The sequence below is a fragment of the Trachurus japonicus genome, chromosome 1, assembly GCF_045865225.1.
Source record: "Trachurus japonicus isolate A0001 chromosome 1, Traja_1.0".
Lineage (NCBI taxonomy): Eukaryota > Metazoa > Chordata > Actinopteri > Carangiformes > Carangidae > Trachurus > Trachurus japonicus.
Window position 1 is genome coordinate 40,795,195 of NC_140907.1, and position 26,127 is coordinate 40,821,321.

The 26,127-nt window shown below is 45.0% G+C and overlaps 1 protein-coding gene across 1 annotated transcript in view; it reads left to right on the top strand.

The window, feature by feature from the left end:
* alg13 (ALG13 UDP-N-acetylglucosaminyltransferase subunit) overlaps nucleotides 1–26,127 on the top strand; it is a 33,344-nt gene that overhangs the window by 4,139 nt on the left and 3,078 nt on the right. The window contains exons 3-20 of the mRNA XM_085791137.1: nucleotides 603–653; nucleotides 1,381–1,427; nucleotides 1,506–1,578; nucleotides 2,514–2,595; nucleotides 2,685–2,850; nucleotides 3,756–3,783; nucleotides 4,613–4,727; nucleotides 6,267–6,331; nucleotides 7,629–7,729; nucleotides 11,146–11,231; nucleotides 11,764–12,055; nucleotides 14,404–14,511; nucleotides 17,962–18,106; nucleotides 20,021–20,165; nucleotides 21,102–21,134; nucleotides 21,210–21,265; nucleotides 22,758–22,826; nucleotides 23,905–24,034. Coding sequence (XP_085647263.1) covers nucleotides 603–653; nucleotides 1,381–1,427; nucleotides 1,506–1,578; nucleotides 2,514–2,595; nucleotides 2,685–2,850; nucleotides 3,756–3,783; nucleotides 4,613–4,727; nucleotides 6,267–6,331; nucleotides 7,629–7,729; nucleotides 11,146–11,231; nucleotides 11,764–12,055; nucleotides 14,404–14,511; nucleotides 17,962–18,106; nucleotides 20,021–20,165; nucleotides 21,102–21,134; nucleotides 21,210–21,265; nucleotides 22,758–22,826; nucleotides 23,905–24,034 — 1,792 coding nt within the window. The remainder of the gene's footprint in view (nucleotides 1–602; nucleotides 654–1,380; nucleotides 1,428–1,505; nucleotides 1,579–2,513; nucleotides 2,596–2,684; nucleotides 2,851–3,755; nucleotides 3,784–4,612; nucleotides 4,728–6,266; nucleotides 6,332–7,628; nucleotides 7,730–11,145; nucleotides 11,232–11,763; nucleotides 12,056–14,403; nucleotides 14,512–17,961; nucleotides 18,107–20,020; nucleotides 20,166–21,101; nucleotides 21,135–21,209; nucleotides 21,266–22,757; nucleotides 22,827–23,904; nucleotides 24,035–26,127) is intronic.

A 26,127-nucleotide genomic window follows, 5' to 3' on the forward strand; every position in this document is an offset into this window, starting at 1 on the left:
GGATTTAACATTTAAAAGCTCAGTTTGACTCTCCAGAATGAACATTGTAGATAACAACGTCTTTCTGACTGGTCCTAACTACATTTGGAATAGTTGGATTTTTTATTCCAGATCTCTGTAATTCAGTTTTGCCTCTAGTCAAAAAGAACATTTCAGATCCACAACTACGTTCTTCCTTCACTGTAACCATTCATGTGTATGGGGTTTGTCATTACAGATATCTACAGTTCAGTTGCAGATATCCACTATGTGAATTACAGATATCTGGAACTGAATTACCACTAGTACTAATTCTAGTTACAGATATCTACAACTTCTTTTCACCTAGTCAAAACTTAATCACAGATATCTGAACAGGGACATGTAGATATCTTTAATTGAGGTGAATTAAAGATATCTAGAACTGGAATTATGACTAGTCAGAATCACATTGTAGATATCTGTAACTGGAATTAGATTAGATATCTACAACACATATCCAGTCTGGCTTTTAAATGTTAAAATAGCTTCACACACACACACACACACACACACACACACACACACACACACACACACACACACACACTCAGTCTGAGCTCTGTCTCTGTCTCTTGTTGCAGTTTGTTGAAGGCTCCTTTGAGAAATACCTGGAGCGTCTGGAAGACCCCAAGGTGAGCTGACCTCTGACCTCTGACCTTTGACCCCTAACCTCTCAGGTGACAGGTGGTTAAAGGAATAGTTCACCAAAAAAATGAAATTAATCCAGTCAAATGCTTCAACATTTTGTCCAATGGAGGTCTGTGGTCTCCAGACGACCTTTGAGGAATAAAAAACTACTCCAGAGTATTCATGATGCAGCATGAGGGGGAATTTCATTTTTTTTTTTTTTTTTTTTTAGGAATGTTACCACTTTTTCTGAGCAATTTTACCAGATTTTTCAAAAAAAAAATTGCAAAATTTTACCACTTTTTTTCTAGAATTTTTTCACTTTTTTTAATTGTTTAAATTTTTTTTTCTTTTTTTTTTTGTTGAAATTTTACCACTTTTTCCTAATTTTATCAGTTTCTTCTCAATTTTTCTGTTCTACTTTTTTTTTTTTTATAAAGTTTACCCATTCTGTATTGATGTTTGCCACTTTTTCTAGAATTCTCGAGTCATTTTACCAGTTTCTTCTCAATTAAAAAAAAACTTTATTATACTAGGCTATTTTTACTTTTACCACTTTTTTTTATTATTGTTTGATTTAGAATTTTTTTTTTTTTAATTTTACCACTTTTTCAGAGAAATTTTACCAGATTTTTCTAAAAACTAAAATTTTACCACTTTAAAAAAAAAAAGATTTCATTTTCTGGTGAACTGTTCCTTTAACAGGTTGACTAACAGGTGTTGTGTTTGCAGGAGACGGTGGGTCAGGTGGAGATCAAGGCTCTGAGTCAACTCTACAGGTGAGAGGCCGCACACGCCATCAGCTGGGTGGACGTTACCGTGGTTACCACTGTCTCTGTGTGTGTGTGTGTGTGTAGGCGTTGTTTCCTGATCTACCGTTACCCGGGGAAACCGGCCACCGTCATCTCAGAGGACGACTTCGTGGACAAGGTGAAGGAAACAAACAGACTTTCCAAGAATATTTGTCTTATTTCTTGTCAAAATGTCTCATTTCTAGTCCAAACTAATCTCTTTCCTCTTAAAATAAGACTCATCACCTAAAAATTAACTTGTTTTTAGATCATTTTCATTTGTTTCAAACTAATTTTCACTTGAAATAAGTAGAAAAATCTGATAGTGAAAGCAAGTTTTTTGTGTTCGTAATAAGAAAGAAAAACTTGCCTTTTCTACTTATTTCAAGTAAAAAAAATGCTTGAAATAAGTAAAAATTGTCTAAAAACAAGCTGCTTTTAATGTGATTTTACGTATAATGAGATTAGTTTTGACTAGAAATAAGACAAATATTCTCAAAGATTTTGAGTTTTTGCAGTGTGAGTGTTTGACTTCACCACTAGTTTATACAGTAGCTACACTGCAAAACTCAAAATCTTTCCAAGAATATTTGTCTTATTTCTTGTCAAAATGTCTCATTTCTAGTCCAAACTAATCTCTTTCCACTTAAAATAAGACTCATCACCTAAAAATTAACTTGTTTTTAGATCATTTTCACTTGTTTCAAACTAATTTTCACTTGAAATAAGTAGAAAAATCTGCCAGTGAAAACAAGTTTTTTGTGCTTGTAATAAGAAAGAAAAACTTGCTCCACTATCAGATTTTTCTACTTATTTCAAGTGAAAATCTGCTTGAAAGAAGTAAAAAGTGTCTAAAAACAAGCTGCTTTTAATGAGATGAGTCTGATTTTAAGTAGAATGAGATTTGTTTTGACTAGAAATGAGACAAATATTCTTGGTAAGATGTTTAAGAGTTTTTGCAGTGTGCTTGCCGCCGCCTCCTGCTGCTGCTCTCTGATTGGTCGGTCGGTAAGCCCTGTGATGTGATTGGCCGGCGCTGACTGACTGACTGACTGTCTGTGTTGTGTTGCCAAGGTGATGCTGTGTTGCTCCATCAACGGTCACTATGACATCGTCTACCCGCGGAGCTACCCCGCCTCGGCCGCCGTCTGTCAGTGTGAGTGCTGCGTCCTGATTGGTCCGTCGGAGGCTCTGTGTGTGTGTGTCTGCTCTACACTCAGAGTGTGTGTGTGTGTGTGCGTGCAGCTCTCCTGTACGAGCTGCTCTACACGCGTGTGTTCGGCGTGGAGGAGGCGGAGCTCTGTCAGGCCATGGAGACCTTCAGGGTCGGCGGCCGTCGCTATAGAAACAGCCCGTCGGTGTGCAGCGACGTCGACGTGGGCTACGACACACCGGACGACCGGGGACACAGGTACACACACACAATTTTACCAGTTTCTTCTCAATTTTTCTGTTCTACTTATTTATATTTTGGAAGAAATCGTACCCCATTTTGTATTATTGTTTGCCCCCCTGTTTTTTTGAGTAATTTTACCAGTTTCTTCTAAAAAAAAATTAACTTTATTTTTTTTATTTTTTTTTAGAAATGTTACCACTTTTTCTGAGAAATTTTACTAGATTTTTCAACAACAAAAAAAGGCAAAATTTTACCACTTTTTTTCTAGATTTTTTTCACTTTTTTTCTTTTCTTTTTGTTTTGAAATTTTACCACTTTTCTTCTCAATTTTTCTGTTCTACTTTTTACTATTTTGTAAGAAATCGTACCCCTTTTTGTATTGTTTGCCCCCTCTTTTTTGAGAAATTTTACCACATTTTTCTATAATTTTTTGAAAATTTTTACCACTTTTTCTAGAATTCTCGAGTAATTTTACCAGTTTCTTCTCAATTAAAAAAAAAAAACTTTTTATTATTTACTATTTTTACTTTTTTTAAAATTATTATTGTTTGACTTTTTTTTTTAAATTTTACCACTTTTCCATTACCAGTTTCTTCTAAAATGTATTTAGTTATTTTTTTTTTTACCACTTTTTCTGAGAAATTTTACCAGATTTGTCTAAAAACAAAAATTTCAAAAATTGTACCTTTTTTTTTTTTTTTTTCTTAAACTTCTTTTTAACTTTTTTGTGAGAATCTTTAGAATCTTTTAGAAATTTTCAACTCTTTTGGAAAAATTTTCAACTTTTTTGGGAGAAATTGTACCACTTTTTTCCAGAAATGTCTCTATAATCTTTCAAAAATGTAGCTACTCCTAATTTAAATGTTGTCTAATGGGGGTCCGTGGTCTAACTTGTGTCAATTGTTTGTTTCATCTCACAGGGAGGAGGGGGAGACGGGTGGAGCTGAGGTAGATGACACCTGTGTGAGTGTGTGTGTGCTGACGGTGTGTGTGTGTGTGTGTGTGTGTGTGTGTGTGTGTGTGTGTTTGTGTGTGTGTATGTACTGACTGTGTGTGTCTCTGGCCCAATTCCAATCCGACCCCTCACGGACTCACTGACTTAGAGGCGCGTTCACGGTTCAGTCTGTGAGTGTGTGAGGGCTGTTCCATTGTCAGATCATCAAGTCAGTGAGTCAGTGAATGAGCCCTTACTGCCCCCCCCCCCTTACCGTAGGTCAGCACCGATGCTGACTTTGGGTAGGGGAATTACCCACAGTTCATAGCGTTGTGAAGTCAAACCATAACACATGGGATGCAGTCGGAACGCGAGTGTTAAAAAAAAAAAGAAATTAACACAAGTGGACAGAGAGAGCTCTGCCGCTCTCTTTATTGTTAATGGACAGGAGCCAAAAAAAAGGAATAAATAAAAAGAAAAGAAGAAGTTTACTGTCAGTATTAACGTGCAGTTTGTGATTATTGATGATGATTTGATCAGATCTGATCCAGGAATATTTTGTTTTGAGTCCGTCTCCCTCACACACTTTGTGCGTGTTGAAATTACAGTAAATTTATCGGTCCAAGGGCGGAGTTAAAAACATTTTGTTGTCAAGGTAACGTGTGGTGAGAGTGGGTAAGTGCTGTTCCATTCATGTTTACAGCATCTGGACCCTCACACACTCTCACACTCTGTCACTTAGAGCTGACGTCACTTTAGTCAGTGAGGGGTCAGGGCCTGAGGCTTTAGGGGGCGGATTGGAATTGGGGGTAAGTGTGTACTGACCGTGTGTGTGTGCTTTAGCCTGCTGAAGCCCCGCCCCCCTCCAGACTGTCTCTGACCTACAAGGTGATGAAGTCTCTGGACGGAGACGTCTACAGGAACCTGGAGTTTGACGTGTGGCAGGACACCTGCAAAGGTAACACACACACACACACACACACACACACACACTAACTAATGCTACTGATACAGCTGTTAGATTTCATCAATGAGACCAACATTTATCTCCTAGAAATACTTTAACCAGCCGGTGGTAAACCTCTAAAAACCTGCGGGTAAGTTAATTAGCGATGGTTTTCTCCCCCGGGATGAGGACGGAGGTTGGCCGGCCGAGCAGCTCTGCAGACCGGCTGCTGTCTCTGTGATGTCCCGGTCGCTGCTCCACAGGTGGAGCTTCACTCCTCTGAAAAACGTCGTAGCAAACTTGTGAACAGCCGTCGTTTGGATAAACCGACCGCACATTGGGGATCTAAACTGTTACTTTCTCACAGGAAAACATATTAAAACTTAAAGGGACAACGAGGAGTTTGTATTTGGTTATTAAAAAGTCTGATATTAATGTGGATGAATCTCCGTTACCACTTGTTAATGGTCCATTTTAGATAAATCTATGGTTTTGTCTCTATGGTTATTTTGTTATTATTAGTGGTGGTGGAAATGCTGGGCGAGCCGACCAGCGTTTCTTTACTTTCGGTTTCGTGGCGAGTCATGAGAATAACGCCGCCGTATGAATCTCCGTTTATGGTGGGAACTACGACGGTATGTGATCGTCTTCCAACCTCTGACTTTAATTCTTGATGAATGAAAACATGAGTCTGTCTTGCGCCGGTCAAAGAATTTCACGGTGCGGAGGCTCATAAATGTAGTGTGGAAACACTTCGCTTTTCCAAAACTCCTCGTCCTCGTTGACTCGCCACGAAGGAAACGCTGGTCGGCTCGCCCAGCATTTCCACCACCACTAATAATAACAAAATAACCATAGAGACAAAACCATATATTTATCTAAAATGGACCATTAACAAGTGGTAACGTAGATTCATCCACATTAATGTGAGACTTTTTTATAACCGAATAGAAACTCCTCGTTGTCCCTTTAAACACACACTAAAATTATGGAGCGCGAGCGTGTAGTTGACGCGTGTCTTCTGCCACAAAAACTCCACAGTTCTTCCTTCTCACGAGGGTTTATTTATTGAAACCTTTCTTCAAGTTACAACAAAAAATAAAACTGTGTATCAATCCAAAATCAGGCGATAATCATTAGCACGATTAGCACGGTCAAAAACTAGTGTGCTCTCCTCGCCTCCATAATCATAACTGAACCAAACTACGCACATATCACATTACGCACGTCTCAGCCAATAAGAAGAGAGCAGCTGTTATTAACTAACAGGCACTCTTATAGCCTCAATATACAAAATCAGAATAAATCCAACAAATCTAAATTATTTATCACCTTATGTGTAATATACAAAATGGCTCTAACACCGATTTCTGGAATCAGGAAATGGTGTTTACCTGCGCAAACACAAAAACAGGATACTTAAAAAACCTGATTAAAACCGGGGTAGTGAAGTACAAGTAAACGCAGTCGGTGTAACTGTTATGACGGATGACATCACGATGAGGTCACTAAGGATGATGTCACTAACAGCTGTTTCCTGTGCTCTGACAGAGATGCAGAAGACGGACTACATGGTGTTTGCAGGGAGGCAGTATTACCTGGGAGACAAGTGTCAGGTGAGAACAACACCTGGACCAGCATGTAGATCTCTATAGGAAGACACTGCTGCTGCTGACCAATCACCATAGATATACTAGATACTGACTAGATATATACCGCCTTCTGCTTCAGCGTACGTCAACACGGCGGCCATCTTGGTCAGGGGTTTCTGACCATAGACATATAAACGTCTGACCAGCAGTCAGACCAGTCAGACCCTGTACAACACATTTCACTGTATTTATGCATGTGGGTGTGTGTCTGAGTATGGAAGTGTATGTTTAATATTAAAAAAATATATAAAAAATGTTCAAAAACTTTCATGAATCATGAATATATGTCTGACATTTATAATAAACCAAACGGCTTGAAACTTGGTTGAATATTCAGTGAGTTATGGCGATGTTAAGACTAGTGCAGTAAGTAGACACGGCTTCCCCTGACCAAGATGGCCGCCGTGTTGACGTATTCCACTCAGTAGAGCTGCCTGGGAACGCATCATCTAGTCAGTGTATCCACAAGTTTCCGAACGTCATCTATGGTCAAAACTGGCTTCCGGTTTGGTGGAATTTTACGCTTACGTTTCCATGGTTTTCAGGCGTTGTCATAGTTGCGGTAAACGCATGGATCTATTAACGCTGGCTTTTAACACGGATGTCAATTTGTGTGATATCCACTGTTAAAAGCTGCTGTGATGATCCATGCGTTTTACAGATTTTCATTGGGGAAAAAAATTTAAAAAATCCATGCATTTACCGCGGTTACTGAAACCATGGAAACGTAAACATAACATTCCAAAACCGGCAAAACAGGCTACGTTTTTGACGTTCGGAAAAAGGTGGATATATATCTATAACCAATGACACGGAGGCATCTCCACACGGCCGCCATCTTGGCTCAGTCGCTCCCTCAGAGCTTTAAGCCTCTGGTTCATGTTGTACTGAAACAACCAGAACTGGATCAGTCTGGTTTGTTATGAAGGACAGAAACGCAGCTACGATGCTGATACCTACTATCACCATCATTTACACCATGTACTTTTCTATTAAAATAACACTCAAGTTACATTATGCAAATAGTTACTGTAATATTATCTCTATACGGACAAAGTGTCACAGAGTTATGAAGAGTTTATAATGAACAAGATGGCCGCCTGCGGGTTACGTCCTTGTTACTGTGTCTCTGTGTGTGTGTGCATCTGTCCGTGTGTGCGTCTGTCTGTGTGTGTGTGTGTGTCTCTGTGTGTGTGTGTGTGTCTCTGTGTGTGTGTGTGTGTGTGTGTGTGTGTGTGTGTGTGTGTGTGTGTGTGTTCAGGTGCGTCTGGAGCCAAAGGGGAAGTACTACAACGCCTTCATCCAGGAAGTAGGAACTCACTCAGCGGCCGTCACCGTCTTCATCGAGGAGCTGGGAGAGAAGTAACTGATCTGACCTTTGACCTCTGACTCTGTCTGAACTCTTTCCCTCCTCCTCTCTACATTGTGACTTCATTATAGCGACTCACTGGTCAAATGTAAAAACACCTTCAGACACGACTCCGCTGCTCACTTAATTACGGTTTTACGTTGCGTAATTAAAAGTTAAATGCCGACCGCAATCGGAATCGCTGACCGCAATGCATGATGGGATATCTTGCTTTGGTTAGCAACCATCAGATGTCCACTACATTTTGCGGTGTGTATTATTTTTTGGTTAAGTCAAGTCACAAGTCATCAACACAGTGACTCGAGTCCAAGTCCCAGTGACTGGAATCCCAGTCTCTGACCAAAGATCCTCTATAAACCAAGATGTCTCACTACAACCTGCTCCAATGATATGAAATGTTACAGCTTCACTTCCTGTCTCCTAAAGTGGGCGTGGTCACTGGTCTCCTAAAGTGGGCGTGGTCACCGTCCCTCCACCTCCTGTTGTGAACGTCTGTGAATTTATAAAAGTTGTCACAGAAGAAAGTGAGATGTTTTTATTTTCTTATGATAACATTAAATATTTACACAGCTAACAGTCAGATTTAACATTACGAAAAAAAAAAAAATAATTAATGCAGGCGTTCGCAAATGTTTGTTTGACGTTGCCTGGGAGATCTGTGCCAACCATAATCTGAGCTCACGTTCACTTCTCCCATTGGAGTCAATAGACTCAAGACCTGCTGCTGCTGCTGGTCTCCTAAAAGAGGCGGAGTCACAGTTTTGTTAGTCTCCTAAAAGAGGCGGAGTCACAGTTTTGTTAATCTCCTGAAGGGGGCGGAGTCATGGTTTTGTTAGTCTCCTGAAGGGGGAGGAGTCATGGTTTTGTTAGTCTCCTAAAAGGGGCGGAGTCACAGTTTTGTTAGTCTCCTAAAAGGGGCGGAGTCACAGTTTTGTTAGTCTCCTAAAAGAGGTGGAGTCACAGTTTTGTTAATCTCCTGAAGGGGGCGGAGTCATGGTTTTGTTAGTCTCCTAAAAGAGGCGGAGTCACAGTTTTGTTAATCTCCTGAAGGGGGCGTGGTCATGGGTTGTTAGTCTCCTGAAGGGGGCGGAGTCATGGTTTTGTTAGTCTCCTGAAGGGGGCGGAGTCATGGTTTTGTTAGTCTCCTAAAAGGGGCGGAGTCACAGTTTTGTTAGTCTCCTAAAAGGGGCGGAGTCACGGTTTTGTTAGTCTCCTAAAAGGGGCGGAGTCATGGGTTGTTAGTCTCCTAAAAGGGGCGCAGTCACAGTTTTGTTAGTCTCCTAAAAGAGGCGGAGTCACAGTTTTGTTAGTCTCCTAAAAGGGGCGGAGTCATGGTTTGTTAGTCTCCTAAAAGGGGCGGAGTCATGGTTTGTTAGTATTCTGAAGGGGGCGGAGTCATGGTTTTGTTAGTCTCCTGAAGGGGGCGGAGTCATGGTTTTGTTAGTCTCCTGAAGGGGGCGGAGTCATGGTTTTGTTAGTCTCCTGAAGGGGGCGGAGTCATGGTTTTGTTAGTCTCCTAAAAGGGGCGGAGTCACAGTTTTGTTAGTCTCCTAAAAGGGGCGGAGTCACAGTTTTGTTAGTCTCCTAAAAGGGGCGGAGTCATGGGTTAGTCTCCTAAAAGGGGCGGGGTCACGGTTTTGTTAGTCTCCTGAAGGGGGCGGAGTCATGGTTTTGTTAGTCTCCTGAAGGGGCCGGAGTCACAGTTTTGTTAGTCTCCTAAAAGGGGCGGAGTCACAGTTTTGTTAGTCTCCTAAAAGGGGCGGAGTCACGGTTTTGTTAGTCTCCTAAAAGAGGCAGAGTCACGGTTTTGTTAGTCTCCTGAAGGGGGCGGAGTCACGGTTTTGTTAGTCTCCTGAAGGGGGCGGAGTCACAGTTTTGTTAGTCTCCTAAAAGGGGCGGAGTCACGGTTTTGTTAGTCTCCTAAAAGGGGCGGAGTCATGGGTTGTTAGTCTCCTAAAAGGGGCGCAGTCACAGTTTTGTTAGTCTCCTAAAAGAGGCGGAGTCACAGTTTTGTTAGTCTCCTAAAAGAGGCGGAGTCACTGTTTTGTTAGTCTCCTAAAAGAGGCGGAGTCACAGTTTTGTTAGTCTCCTAAAAGGGGCGGAGTCATGGTTTGTTAGTCTCCTAAAAGGGGCGGAGTCATGGCTTGTTAGTATTCTGAAGGGGGCGGAGTCATGGTTTTGTTAGTCTCCTGAAGGGGGCGGAGTCACGGTTTTGTTAGTCTCCTGAAGGGGGCGGAGTCACGGTTTTGTTAGTCTCCTAAAAGGGGCGGAGTCACAGTTTTGTTAGTCTCCTAAAAGGGGCGGAGTCACAGTTTTGTTAGTCTCCTAAAAGGGGCGGGGTCATGGTTTTGTTAGTCTCCTGAAGGGGGCGGAGTCATGGTTTTGTTAGTCTCCTGAAGGGGCCGGAGTCACAGTTTTGTTAGTCTCCTAAAAGGGGCGGAGTCACAGTTTTGTTAGTCTCCTAAAAGGGGCGGAGTCACGGTTTTGTTAGTCTCCTAAAAGAGGCAGAGTCACGGTTTTGTTAGTCTCCTGAAGGGGGCGGAGTCATGGTTTTGTTAGTCTCCTGAAGGGGGCGGAGTCATGGTTTTGTTAGTCTCCTGAAGGGGGCGGAGTCATGGTTTTGTTAGTCTCCTGAAGGGGGCGGAGTCATGGTTTGTTAGTCTCCTAAAAGGGGCGGAGTCATGGTTTGTTAGTCTCCTAGAAGGGGCGGAGTCACGGTTTTGTTAGTCTCCTAAAGGGGGCGGAGTCATGGTTTGTTAGTCTCCTAAAAGAGGCGGAGTCACGGTTTTGTTAGTCTCCTAAAAGGGGCGTAGTCATGGTTTTGTTAGTCTCCTGAAGGGGGCGGAGTCATGGTTTTGTTAGTCTCCTAAAAGGGGCGGAGTCACGGTTTTGTTAGTCTCCTAAAAGGGGCGGAGTCACGGTTTTGTTAGTCTCCTAAAAGGGGCGGAGTCACAGTTTTGTTAGTCTCCTAAAAGAGGCGGAGTCACAGTTTTGTTAGTCTCCTAAAAGGGGCGGAGTCACAGTTTTGTTAGTCTCCTAAAAGGGGCGGAGTCACGGTTTTGTTAGTCTCCTAAAGGGGGCGGAGTCATGGGTTGTTAGTCTCCTAAAAGAGGCGGAGTCACGGTTTTGTTAGTCTCCTAAAAGGGGCGTAGTCATGGTTTTGTTAGTCTCCTGAAGGGGGCGGAGTCATGGTTTTGTTAGTCTCCTAAAAGGGGCGGAGTCACAGTTTTGTTAGTCTCCTAAAAGAGGCGGAGTCACAGTTATTTTAGTCTCCTGAAGGGGGTGTAGTCATGGTTTTGTTAGTCTCCTAAAAGGGGCGGAGTCACGGAGAAGCCCATGTGACATGTATACAGGAAGCTGTATTGGTTTCTAACCTGTCTTTGCTCTGACCTCTGACCTCTGTCCTCAGACACCTGGTTCCTCTGACCGACCTGAAGCCGGTGAATCCAGTTCCTGCCTGGAACGTCGCTGCTCCTGCCAGGAAAGGAGATCTGGGTCTGTTCACCTCCTCCTCTTCCTCTACATCTCCTCACTCTTCCTCTTCTTCTTCCTCTCCATTTCCTCCTCCTTTTCCTCCCCTTCTCTTCTTCTCCTCCTCCCCCACTTTTCACCTCTTTTTATTTATTTAGCCTTTATTTAACCAGGTAAAAAGAGACCCGTTGAGATCGAGATCTTATTTTCAAGGGTGACCTCCTCTCCTCCTCCCCCTCTTTTCATCTCCTCCTTCCTCCTCCTCCTCCTTCCTCCTCACCTCCACCTCCTCTTCCTACTCACCTCCTACTCCTCTACATCTCCTCTTCCTCTCCTCCTCCTCCTCCTCTCCTCCTCCTCCTCCTTCTCTTCTCCTCTTCTCCTCCTCCTCCTACTCCTCTACATCTCCTCACTCTTCCTCCTCCTCTTCCTCTCCTTCTCTTCTCCTCTTCTCCTCCTCTCCTCCTCCTCCTCCTCTTCCTCCTCCCCCTCTTTTCATCTCCTCCTCCTCCTCCTCCTCTCCTCCCCCTCACCTCCTCCTCTCCTCCTCCTCCAGACTCGGACGTCCGTGGACAGCGACATCATCGCCACCGTTACTTTAGGAAGTCCCGGGGCAGCAGCGGCGTGAAGGGGGCGGAGCTACTGATGGTGGCCCCTCCCTCCTCCTACGGAGGCCCCGCCCCCTCCAGCAGCCTGCCCCCCCGCTTCCAGCCGGCCGGCCACCCCCGCCCCCCCCCTCCCCCCTCCCCCGGGGCGCTGACCTACGACCCCTACCCCCCCCCGCACCACCACCACCACCACCACCACGCCGGCCCCCCGGCCCGACCCCCCCGCTACGGAGCGCCCAGGTGGGACCGCCGCCCACCACCACCTCACATCATCATCACATGACCTTTTATTATTATTCTAACCTTTATTTAACCAGGTTTGTCCCATTGAGATCCAAGAGAGACCTGGCCAAGAATGACAGCACATAGTTTCAACACATAGTCACATTATTTAAAGCAGAAGTAAGTGATATTTTTGTGTTAATATAAGTCTTAAATAGTTGTATCTTCCGACAGCAATCACTTCTATAGAGTGTTTGGTCTGAAACACGGGTCTGTCAGTCACTCTGCTCTGCTCTGAGCCCAGGAGAAAACTTTCCTTGTATCCTACAACCTTTATCCAATGAGGAGAGAGAACGGCATAAAGGGGCAGTCCTCTCTGTGTGTGCAGCCAAGGGATGCGCCTGAATGTGGTGACGTAGGGATGAGGACTGTTATGGTGCGTTCAAGGCAACTCGTAACTCGTGTTTTTCCGACCTGTGAAGTCGTACCAGTTCGATCTGGTATGAGTTCACGGGTCAGAAGTTACGAGTGGCCGTTATAGTGACTTTCACAGGTAAAACAGGTCGGAGAAACACCAGTGGGTTGCCTGGAACGCTACAAAGTCGTAAGTCGTGACTTGAAGCTGTAATTTACGATTTCAAAAGCCTGCCTGGAACGCAGCATTAGCCAAAACCACCGGATCGCTTACTTCTGCTTTAAAGACACAAAACAAATGAACAAAACAAAAAAAAAACAATTGAATTTTCAAAATTAGTTAAAAGAATTTACAAGATTAGTCAAACATTTGCACTCAAGTAAAACATTTGCACTCCTGAAGCCAGGGATGTGATGGAGTTTATCATGGACTTGAACACATTCAGAGATACCAGACTTTGGAGTTTGAGCTCTGACTGCAAACTGGAGCAGAGAATCTAAAAGCTTTCTTCCCCATTTCTGTTCTCACCTTAGGAACAGTAAAATGACAGACAGACAGAACAGACAAGTCCTGAGAGCGGAGACTGTAGTAGGCCCTGTTAGTCAAGATTAGAAGAGATGATGAATAAGATGGAATCATCTCAGGAACAGCCTTGTAAATCAGCACATACCAATGGCCGAGCCTGCGCACATATAAAGATGGCCAGTTTACTTTACTGTATAAAACACAATGATGAATTAGAGCTCCACAGTTTGTAATAAACCTCAGAGCACCATGATACACACTATCCAACTATCATGGACTTGAATACATTCAGAGAAACCAACCAGACTTTGGAGTTTGAGCTCTGACTGCAAACTGTTCCATGTACTCGGAGCAGAGAATCTAAAAGCTTTCTTCCCCATTTCTGTTCTCACCTTAGGAACAGTAAAATGACACAAGTCCTGAGAGCGGAGACTGTAGAGACAGTAGGCTCTATTATAGATAAGAAGAGATGATGAATAAGATGGAATCATCTGAAGAACAGCCTTGTAAATCAGCACATACCAACGGCCGAGCCTGCGCACATATATAGATGGCCAGTTTACTTTACTGTATAAGACTCAATGATGAGTTAAGGCCTTTGCACACTGAGTCCGTTTTTTTTCGCATGCGTTTTTCGTATCCGTCATCCGACATAAAACGTTACGCACAGGCTTCTTGCACACCGAGTCCGTTGTGTTTTATTCGCATGCGTTTTTATTTTGTGTTCCAAATTTCGGAGAGGGAGACAAAATCGTCACGCAGTGATGATGCACTTTGTGGTTCTCTCACTTGTTGAGAAATGAAAGAGAAAAAGTGTCCATCCTGAGAGGAGCCAGTAGAGATCTGCTGCTTGTTAATGAGCAGCGGAACTATCATCATCACTTCAACTGTTTATTATAGGATGTCAGTGGTCCGGTTGGATAGATATTGATTATTAACTCACACAATAAACAGAAGACGGACAATTTCCATGATCCTGAACAGCGGCTGGCGCACACACACACACACCCACTCAGCGGTGACCCCCCCCCTCTCTCCCTCTCCAGCCTCGAAACTCTGATGTGGTTGGTCAAAAGACTTTTCACGGATGCGAAAAACGCATTAAATCGAACCTGTTCCGAAAACTTTAATGACGGACGAAAGTTTGGGACTCGGTGTGTAAACATGATCGACACAACATGAGGTCAAATTTATTTTTTGACGTGCGGCAATTTAGGACGAAAAAAACGGACTCAGTGTGCAAAGACCTTTAGAGCTCCACAGTTTGTAATAAACCTCAGAGCTCCATGATACACACTTAACTATCCAACATGTGGAGGCGGTGACCTCATCTGACAATGATGCTAAGGAGCTCTCCTCTGTGTGTGTGTGTGTGTGTCTGTCTGTGTGTGTGTCTGTGTGTGTGTGTGTCATGGATTGTGGTCAGAAGCTCCACCCGTTTCGTGAACCGTCACCTGATTGGTCCACAGCTGACCTATTATCACCCTGGAAGAAGATATTACCATGACTACGAGAACTACGCCTTCAGGTCACGGTAACCGCCATCATCATCATCATCATCATCATCATCATTGATCATCACTGAGCATAGAGCGACTCAGAGGAAACAGGAAGTAGCCAATAGAGAGCAGCCAATAGAGAGCAGCCAATAGAGAGCAGCCAATAGGGAGCAGCCAGTAGAGAGCAGCCAATAGAGAGCAGCCAATAGAGAGCAGCCAATAGAGAGCAGCCAATAGGGAGGAGCCAATAGGGAGCAGCCAATAGAGAGCAGCCAATAGAGCAGCCAATAGGGAGGAGCCAATAGAGCAGCCAGTAGAGAGCAGCCAGTAGAGAGCAGCCAATAGAGAGCAGCCAATAGAGAGCAGCCAATAGAGAGCAGCCAATAGGGAGCAGCCAATAGAGAGCAGCCAGTAGAGAGCAGCCAATAGAGAGCAGCCAATAGAGAGCAGCCAATAGAGAGCAGCCAATAGGGAGCAGCCAGTAGAGAGCAGCCAATAGAGAGCAGCCAATAGAGAGCAGCCAATAGAGAGCAGCCAATAGGGAGGAGCCAATAGGGAGCAGCCAATAGAGAGCAGCCAATAGAGCAGCCAATAGGGAGGAGCCAATAGAGCAGCCAGTAGAGAGCAGCCAGTAGAGAGCAGCCAATAGAGAGCAGCCAATAGAGAGCAGCCAATAGGGAGCAGCCAATAGAGAGCAGCCAGTAGAGAGCAGCCAATAGAGAGCAGCCAATAGAGAGCAGCCAATAGAGAGCAGCCAATAGGGAGGAGCCAATAGGGAGCAGCCAATAGAGAGCAGCCAATAGAGCAGCCAATAGGGAGGAGCCAATAGAGCAGCCAGTAGAGAGCAGCCAATAGAGAGCAGCCAATAGAGAGCAGCCAGTAGAGAGCAGCCAGTAGAGAGCAGCCAATAGAGAGCAGCCAATAGAGAGCAGCCAATAGAGAGCAGCCAATAGAGAGCAGCCAATAGGGAGGAGCCAATAGGGAGCAGCCAATAGAGAGCAGCCAATAGAGCAGCCAATAGGGAGGAGCCAATAGAGCAGCCAGTAGAGAGCAGCCAATAGAGAGCAGCCAATAGAGAGCAGCCAGTAGAGAGCAGCCAGTAGAGAGCAGCCAATAGGGAGGAGCCAATAGGGAGGAGCCAATAGGGAGGAGCCAATAGAGCAGCCAATAGACAGCAGCCAATAGAGAGCAGCCAGTAGAGAGCAGCCAGTAGAGAGCAGCCAGTAGAGAGCAGCCAATAGAGAGCAGCCAATAGAGAGCAGCCAATAGAGAGCAGCCAATAGAGAGCAGCCAATAGGGAGCAGCCAATAGAGAGCAGCCAATAGAGAGCAGCCAATAGAGAGCAGCCAATAGGGAGCAGCCAGTAGAGAGCAGCCAGTAGAGAGCAGCCAATAGAGAGCAGCCAATAGGGAGCAGCCAATAGAGAGCAGCCAATAGAGAGCAGCCAGTAGAGAGCAGCCAATAGAGAGCAGCCAATAGAGAGCAGCCAATAGAGAGCAGCCAATAGGGAGCAGCCAATAGAGAGCAGCCAATAGAGAGCAGCCAGTAGAGAGCAGCCAGTAGAGAGCAGCCAATAGAGAGCAGCCAATAGAGAGCAGCCAATAGGGAGCAGCCAATAGAGAGCAGCCAGTAGAGAGCAGCCAATAGAGAGCAGCCAGTAGAGAGCAGCCAATAGAGAGCAGCCAGTAGAGAGCAGCCAATAGAGAGCAGCCAATAGGGAGCAGCCAATAGGGAGCAGCCAATAGAGAGCAGCCAATAGAGAGCAGCCAATAGAGAGCAGCCAATAGAGAGCAGCCAATAGAGAGCAGCCAATAGGGAGCAGCCAATAGAGAGCAGCCAGTAGAGAGCAGCCAGTAGAGAGGAGCCAATAGGGAGGAGCCAATAGGGAGGAGCCAATAGAGCAGCCAATAGACAGCAGCCAATAGAGAGCAGCCAGTAGAGAGCAGCCAGTAGAGAGCAGCCAGTAGAGAGCAGCCAATAGAGAGCAGCCAATAGGGAGCAGCCAATAGAGAGCAGCCAATAGAGAGCAGCCAATAGAGAGCAGCCAATAGAGAGCAGCCAGTAGAGAGCAGCCAATAGAGCAGCCAATAGAGAGCAGCCAATAGAGAGCAGCCAGTAGAGAGCAGCCAGTAGAGAGCAGCCAGTAGAGAGCAGCCAATAGAGAGCAGCCAATAGAGAGCAGCCAATAGGGAGCAGCCAATAGGGAGCAGCCAATAGGGAGCAGCCAATAGAGAGCAGCCAATAGGGAGCAGCCAATAGGGAGCAGCCAATAGAGAGCTGCCAATAGAGAGCAGCCAATAGGGAGGAGCCAATAGAGAGCAGCCAATAGAGAGCAGCCAATAGGGAGCAGCCAATAGGGAGCAGCCAATAGGGAGCAGCCAATAGAGCAGCCAATAGGGAGCAGCCAATAGGGAGCAGCCAGTAGAGAGCAGCCAATAGGGAGCAGCCAATAGAGAGGAGCCAATAGAGAGCAGCCAATAGAGAGCAGCCAATAGGGAGCAGCCAATAGAGAGCAGCCAGTAGAGAGCAGCCAATAGAGAGCAGCCAATAGAGAGGAGCCAATAGGGAGCAGCCAGTAGAGAGCAGCCAATAGAGAGGAGCCAATAGGGAGCAGCCAATAGAGAGCAGCCAATAGAGAGCAGCCAATAGAGAGCAGCCAATAGAGAGGAGCCAATAGGGAGCAGCCAATAGAGCAGCCAATAGAGAGCAGCCAATAGAGAGGAGCCAATAGAGAGCAGCCAATAGAGCAGCCAATAGAGCAGCCAATAGAGAGCTGCCAATAGAGACCGGCCAATAGAGCAGCCAATAGAGAGCAGCCAATAGAGACCGGCCAATATACAGCAGCCAATAGAGAGCTGCCAATAGAGACCGGCCAATATACAGCAGCCAATAGAGCAGCCAGTAGAGAGCAGCCAATAGAGCAGCCAATAGAGAGCAGCCAATAGAGAGCAGCCAATAGAGCAGCCAATAGAGAGCAGCCAATAGAGCTGCCAATAGAGAGGAGCCAATAGAGCAGCCAATAGAGAGCAGCCAATAGAGAGCAGCCAATATAGAGCGGCCAATAGAGAGCAGCCAATATACAGCAGCCAATAGAGCAGCCAGTAGAGAGCAGCCAATAGAGCAGCCAATAGAGAGCAGCCAATAGAGAGCAGCCAATAGAGCAGCCAATAGAGAGCAGCCAATAGAGCAGCCAATAGAGAGCAGCCAATAGAGCTGCCAATAGAGAGCAGCCAATAGAGCTGCCAATAGAGAGGAGCCAATAGAGCAGCCAATAGAGAGCAGCCAATAGAGAGCAGCCAATATAGAGCGGCCAATAGAGAGGAGCCAATAGAGCAGCCAATAGAGAGGAGACGTGGAGGTTTTTATTAGAACGGCGGTCGCATGGCGAGCGTTACTTCCTGCTTCCTCTGAGGCTCTCTCTCTATTGGTCAGGCCGGTGAGGAGGAAGTGAGTGTCAGACAGTCCTGTGGTTGTGATTGGTTCAGGCGGAGCCGCCGGCAGCTGGTCGCCGCCCTCAACAAGGAGTTCAGCTTCACCCCGGACACGGGGGACGAGCCTCCTGACCTGGACGCCGCCATCGCCTACTACCAGCTGGACGAGGCCGGGGACGCCGTCTTCCCCCCGATGCCGGTGAAGAACACCTTCTCTAGGGCTGCGTTGTAAATCTCCCCCATCACGGATGTAGTAGTTCTATAATAGTTTTATGTTAGAAATAGATAGTATGGGTCCCCAGTATTCAGAAACTGCCGGATGCCAACTTATATATATTGGGCAATTAGCATAACAGGCATAATTAGCATAAATTAGCATAATCGCCTATGTGGGCAATATTTCAACAAAATTGACTTGGCTGATCTGGGCAATATTGGAGTGGTTTTAGGGGTTATTGATGATGCTGAATCCATTTCTGACATTTTCAAAATTCAAAATGGCTGTCTAAACCGGAAGTGACCAGATTTTAACCGCCAGTGGGCCGATTTTGATGGATTTTAAGCCAAATCTTAGGTTTTAGAGGATGCTGGTTGGACATATAACTCATGTATTTGAAGTAATATATAGCATGGGTCCCCAGCATTCAGAAACTGCCGGATGCTAACTTGTATATAGTGAACAATTAGCATAATTGACATAATTGGCATACTTTAGCATAATTGCTATGGGCAATATTTCAACAACTGCTTGGCTGATCTGGGCAATATTAGTGTGGTTTTAGGGGTTATTGACAGCCATTTTGAATTTTGAAAATGTCAGAAATGGATTCAGCATCATCAATAACCCCTAAAACCACTCCAATATTGCCCAGATCAGCCAAGTCAATTTTGTTGAAATATTGCCCACATAGGCAATTATGCTAATTTATGCTAATTATGCCTGTTATGCTAATTGCCCAATATATATGTTGGCATCCGGCAGTTTCTGAATACTGGGGACCCATACTATATATTTCAACATAACATAAAACTTTGGGGTACTCAACATTTCCGGGTTCACAGTGGGTCCCTATGGACTGGCAAGTAGACTATAACTATATAGTGTGTTCTCCATTTTGTAGTGTTGTTCGAATTCTCCGTTATTAATTTCATCCACTATGTAGTGCACTGCAAAACACCCACCGCAAAATTGAGTGAACAAGCGATGTTCACTACTTTCTACTCCCGTATGTATCCCACAGTGCAGGTAGTTGAAGCGTCAGCTGAAGGCAGTTGAAGCGTCAGTTGAAGGTAGTTGAAGTGTCAGTTGAAGGTAGTTGAAGCGTCAGTTGAAGGTAGTTGAAGCGTCAGCTGAAGGTAGTTGAAGCGTCAGCTGAAGGTAGTTGAAGCGTCAGCTGAAGGTAGTTGAAGCGTCAGCTGAAGGTAGTTGAAGCGTCAGCTGAAGGTAGTTGAAGCGTCAGTTGAAGGTAGTTGAAGCGTCAGCTGAAGGTAGTTGAAGCGTCAGCTGAAGGTAGTTGAAGCGTCAGCTGAAGGTAGTTGAAGCGTCAGCTGAAGGTAGTTGAAGCGTCAGCTGAAGGTAGTTGAAGCGTCAGTTGAAGGTAGTTGAAGTGTCAGTTGAAGGTAGTTGAAGCGTCAGTTGAAGGTAGTTGGGTAGTTGAAGCGTCAGCTGAAGGTAGTTGAAGCGTCAGCTGAAGGTAGTTGGGTAGTTGAAGCGTCAGCTGAAGGTAGTTGAAGCGTCAGCTGAAGGTAGTTGGGTAGTTGAAGCGTCAGTTGAAGGTAGTTGAAGCGTCAGTTGAAGGTAGTTGAAGCGTCAGCTGAAGGTAGTTGGGTAGTTGAAGCGTCAGCTGAAGGTAGTTGAAGCGTCAGCTGAAGGTAGTTGAAGCGTCAGCTGAAGGTAGTTGAAGCGTCAGCTGAAGGTAGTTGGGTAGTTGGGTAGTTGAAGTATCAGTTGAAGGTAGTTGAAGTGTCCGCTGAAGGTAGCTGAAGGTAGTTGAAGTGCCAGCTGAAGGTAGTTGAAGTGCCAGCTGAAGGTAGTTGACGGTAGTTGAAGTGAAGTCCACCAGATGTTCTGTAGGTGATACAGTTGTTGATATAGGTGTTTCCATGGTAACAGGGTCAGGCTGTGGCCCCTCCCCCCAGCATCAGTGCCCCGCCCCCTGGCTCCTCCTACAGGCCCCTCCCCCCCGTCCCTCCACCTGGAAACACCCCCGTGTCCTCGGAGGAGGAGCAGGAGGACACCAGCACCGTGGAGGACCAGGGTGAGTCACCGACCAATCAGGCTTTTAAAGGATCATTTCCGTTTTTTACAATCTGGACCTTATTTCTAGCATAAAATACGATCATTTCCTCAGCCAGACAACTTTGGTGTCATTACAAGTCGTTTTGACTAAATTAGCCCCAGTGGAGCGGCGCGTATATCCGTATAATGCGAGAACATGGGGCAGCAGAATGCAGCCTCTAAATAACACATTATCTGCAGAGAAACTCCTTCATTTCACCAAGATTTAGTTCTGATAGGCTAGTGCTATTCCCCTCTGAGTCCGGGGTTAGCTGTTATCAACATCCGGGGTCTGTAGGTTGACCTGCTGACCTCTGACCTGGATGATGTCATCTCTGAGCTTGTTGCTACCGCTAACGCTATGGTTCGTTTCTGTGTGTTTCTGACTTGTCAGAACAAAATGAGCAGCTGGATGAAGTTCAGCTTCCACAGGCTTCCTCTCCTCAACCTGGACTCACTAAAGCTCCGGCTAGTTGAGATAAAAATGGACCCGAATGCCGAAGCAGAATGATTATTATCAGAATGAGCCGTGCGGCGCTCAGAGATGACATCATCCAGGTCAGAGGTCAGTAGGTCAACCTACAGACCCCGGATGTTGATAACAGCTAACCCCGGACTCAGAGGGGAATAGCACTAGCCTATCAGAACTAAATATTGGTGAAATGAAGGAGTTTCTCTGCAGATAATGTGTTATTTAGAGGCTGTAGACTCCATTATACGGATATACGCGCCTCTCGGCTGGAGCTCATTTCATCACAACCACTTGGAATGACACCAAAGTTATCTGGGGGAGGAAATGATCGGAGTTTATGATAGAAATAAGGTCCAGAATGTAAAAAAACTGAAATTTTGGACCAGCAGGCTTTTATTCTGGAGGAGTTGTTGGTCTTATTGTGGTGCTTCCTGTGTGTCTCAGGTGAGTATACGGAGGAGTTCGTCTACACCCGGGGTGAGTGGCGCCGGCTGCAGCAGGAAGCGTCTCCATGGCGACAGCATCTGGTGACTGTGACTCTGCCTGTTTCAGATCAGAGCTACCAGACCTCGGGCGTCTACGGCTCCACTGACCCCGCCCCCAACCAGGTAACTCACCTGGTGCATTCTGGGTAAAAACTCATGTTCTGTTGTCTGTTTGCTGCTGGAGCTGCTGCTGGAGCTGCTGCTGCTGCTCGTCGTTACCATGGTGACGGCGCCGACCCACAGAGGTAACGATCAGGGGCCTCATTTATCATTGTGGATACACGTTTTCTTACACGCTCTTTCCCCCGTTTTGTGCGTACGCACTTTTCTCCGCCTAATTTGGGATCTATCAAACCAAAACCTGTCGGGAGAAAGTGCCGAAATTTGGCGACGCCGCTGCTGAGTCAGAGAACTGCAGTATGCGAGGAAGAGAGGAGCGCGGACACTGTTTGAAGTAGCAAGTGGTGGTGATGATGACCCCCCCCCCACCACCACCACCACCACCACCGCACACGTGTTGACGTCGGCACTTTACATGAAAAGCACAGCGACTCAGATTTTTCCCCTGTGCATTTACACTAGTTTGCTCCTAAATACTGGCTTTATAAAACAAATTTCGTTTTCTTTTGATATCATATTGATATTTTTCCCTTGCATGTAGGCTACACCTCTTCCACAACCCGTCTGTCCAGTCTGGAAAATAATTTCTGCGACGTGCGTGTGTTACGTAGCCAGACTGGACACACACAAGCAAGCAGCAAGCCCAATAATGTCGGCGCAAATCAAAGCAAATGAGAAAACATGATCGATATTTTTTGTGTGAATAATATTTATTGTATTTAACAAAAATGGGTGCTGTGCCCAACATCATTTTAGGAAAAGTCACAGACTGGTGGACTTCAATGTTTTTTTGTTTTTTTTTAAATATATAGCTATGCACAAATGAAAATCAAATCTTCCAGTGAACGGAAGTTGGGGGTTAGTGGAAAGGGGTGCAAAGTAATAGTAACTGGCAGTGGAAACCCTGCTTTAAATTATTATGACATAATCTAAAATAAGGGGCAGAATAAATATGATTCTTCTTCTTTCTGTTCTGTTTCATTTAGATTTGGTAGTTTTTTGTTTTTATTGAAGCCTTTCAATGCAAGATGATGTTTCTGACTGATATTGCCGTGTTACCGTGTATCTCGCTTTCAGAGAAATTCCGCTTCTTTCTCCGCTCTCCGTCCGTCTGTTGTCTTCACCGTCTTCCACTGACGTCATTCCACACGTTTCCAGAGTGCACATGGCTACTTAATATGCACGTAACTGATTTGCATTGACCATATATGGTTGCGTGGGGCCGTTTAGGGGGCTGGGTATGAGGCGTGTTCTCATCCACGCTTTTCTCAGGTCCGGTGTGATCTATCAAGGGAAATACCGTGCAGCCGTGTGTACGCGGAGTTTGATAGATCTGAAAAGAGCGTATATTTTTTGGTCGTACGCACATTTTGCCTTTCCGTCGTACTGAAAATTTAAGAGGACTTTTACACGCTCTTTGATAAATGAGGCCCCTGGTCACGTGATCGGTGACGTCAGAGATGCTTCATCATTTAGTTTTCTCTTATTGTGAAAGGATGAACAGGAAGTAGGAGCAGCCGACTCTCCACCGAGACCAGACCTGAACTACAACTACACACAGCAGGTACACACACACACACACACACACACACACACACACACACACACACACACATGAACACTATGAATGTGTAAAATCAAATATAGTCAGATGTACTACTCAACTAGGCAAGGCAATTTATGCATCGCATTTTCCTTTTTCTGTGGCAATGTTGTATGTATCGTCCCTGTTAAATAAACATTAAAATAAATAATAAAATAAAATCTAATTACATTACTCATTGTTTACACAAAATATTTCAAGTATCTATTAATATATATGACCAATTTTTAATACCCCAGGGGAAGTGTTTGAAATATTCAGGTCATAAATTGTCATCTATACCAAATGTTTGTGTTTATTTTAATCGTTTTTTGTTTTGTTTTGCTTTTTTTTAAATTTAAAATGACACTAACATTTAAATTCCTACCAATTCAACGTTACGTTAAATAAATGAACCAGTATCTGAGCATTTACCGTTTAATACCACGATTAACTGTGAAAACAAGTAATGGTGACATCCCTAACAGCTTGGACGCACTAGACGCGGAACCGAAGCGCAGCGCCCTGGAGCGGAGGGAGTTTCAGTTCGGCGCACATGTTAACAGGTTTGCCTGGCCGCACATCTCGCGCTGTGGAGCGCAGTGCGCGCGCCTGGAGCGCTTCAGTTCGGTTCATTTCTATTTTTCACGCGAGCCGCGCGCGCCAAGAGCGCCGTCTGTCAAGCTGGACAGACGTTGTCGTACCAGACAGGAAGTCGGGCACAGAAAAGGCGAGAGAATCCGGTCAATTTTCAAAATAAAATAATTAAATGATGATTAATTAAGTTGTTGCTTGTCCATCTATACATATTTGACCGTTGCGTCTGCACATGAAACACACAGAAAATGACGTGTGTGTGGAAAACCGAGTGAATACGAGTATGAACGACTGCAGTCGATGTCTGACCGGCGCGGAGAGAGGAGGAGAAGTAGCTCCCAGTGCGACCACCCAAGCGCCCGAGAAGCCGCGCGCCCAGCTTCCGCGTGCAGTGCGTCCAAGGGGTAACACACACACAGACACACACAGCAGGGTGAACTGATTGTGTGTGTGTGTGTTTCAGGTGGTGAAGCCGCTGGCCGTCATCTCCTCTTCACCTTCCTCCTCCTCCTCCTCCTCCCCCTCCTCTCCTTCATCACACGTACCTGCAGCTGCTCACCTGCCCCCACCGGTACACACACAGCCACGCTCAGGTACACACACACACAGCCACGCTCAGGTACACACACACACACACACACACACACAGTTACATCTTCAATCCAGGTCATCGTTATCCCCAAAGGAGGTTAAATGTAAAGCAACTGGACTTAGTTATTTGTCTGGGAAGACGTTTCACCTCTCATCCAAGAGGCTTCATCAGTTCATGTAGCATCTGACCAGGCTGGGACTGGTCCAACTATCTGGTGTGGAGACTCACTATTTAACCTCTTGTGTGGGCGTTCACAAGGGTGATGATGTCACTGGTTCCCTTTTGTGCTCCAAGTGCCAACGACAGTCGTTTAAAGGACTGTCTTGATGGAAAGTTGGTTTCCACTTCGTTAGTGGCCTATGTTGTTATAACGACAGTCGTTTAAATGACTGTCTTTGATGGAAAGTTGGTTTCGACTTCGTTAGTGCCCTATGTTGTTATAACGACAGTCGTTTAAATGACTGTCTTTGATGGAAAGTTGGTTTCGACTTCGTTAGTGCCCTATGTTGTTATAACGACAGTCGTTTAAATGACTGTCTTTGGTGGGAAGTTGGTTTCGACTTCGTTAGTGCCCTATGTTGTTATAACGACAGTCGTTTAAGTGACTGTCTTTGATGGAAAGTTGGTTTCGACTTCATTAGTGCCCTATGTTGTTATAACGACAGTCGTTTAAGTGACTGTCTTTGGTGGAAAGTTGGTTTCGACTTCGTTAGTGCCCTATGTTCTTATAACGACAGTCGTTTAAGTGACTGTCTTTGGTGGAAAGTTGGTTTCGACTTCGTTAGTGCCCTATGTTGTTATAACGACAGTCGTTTAAATGACTGTCTTTGATGGAAAGTTGGTTTGGACTTCGTTAGTGCCCTATGTTGTTATAACGACAGTCGTTTAAGTGACTGTCTTTGGTGGAAAGTTGGTTTGGACTTCGTTAGTGCCCTATGTTGTTATAACGACAGTCGTTTAAGTGACTGTCTTTGGTGGAAAGTTGGTTTCGACTTCGTTAGTGCCCTATGTTGTTATAACGACAGTCGTTTAAGTGACTGTCTTTGGTGGAAAGTTGGTTTCGACTTCGTTAGTGCCCTATGTTGTTATAACGACAGTCGTATAAGTGACTGTCTTTGATGGAAAGTTGGTTTCGACTTCGTTAGTGCCCTATGTTGTTATAACGACAGTCGTTTAAATGACTGTCTTTGGTGGGAAGTTGGTTTCGACTTCATTAGTGCCCTATGTTGTTATAACGACAGTCGTATAAGTGACTGTCTTTGATGGAAAGTTGGTTTCGACTTCGTTGGTGCCCTCTGTTGTTATAACGACAGTCGTTTAAATGACTGTCTTTGATGGAAATTTGGTTTCGACTTCGTTAGTGCCCTATGTTGTTATAACGACAGTCGTTTAAGTGTCTGTCTTTGGTGGAAAGTTGGTTTTGACTTCGTTAGTGCCCTATGTTGTTATAACGACAGTCGTTTAAGTGACTGTCTTTGATGGAAAGTTGGTTTCGACTTCGTTAGTGCCCTATGTTGTTATAACGACAGTCGTTTAAGTGACTGTCTTTGGTGGAAAGTTGGTTTCGACTTCGTTAGTGCCCTATGTTGTTATAACGACAGTCGTATAAGTGACTGTCTTTGATGGAAAGTTGGTTTCGACTTCGTTAGTGCCCTATGTTGTTATAACGACAGTCGTTTAAGTGACTGTCTTTGATGGAAAGTTGGTTTCGACTTCGTTAGTGCCCTATGTTGTTATAACGACAGTCGTTTAAGTGACTGTCTTTGGTGGAAAGTTGGTTTCCACTTCGTTAGTGCCCTATGTTGTTATAACGACAGTCGTTTAAGTGACTGTCTTTGATGGAAAGTTGGTTTCGACTTCGTTAGTGCCCTATGTTGTTATAACGACAGTCGTTTAAATGACTGTCTTTGATGGAAAGTTGGTTTCGACTTCGTTAGTGCCCTATGTTGTTATAACGACAGTCGTTTAAATGACTGTCTTTGATGGAAAGTTGGTTTCGACTTCGTTAGTGCCCTATGTTGTTATAACGACAGTCGTTTAAATGACTGTCTTTGATGGAAAGTTGGTTTGGACTTCGTTAGTGCGCTATGTTGT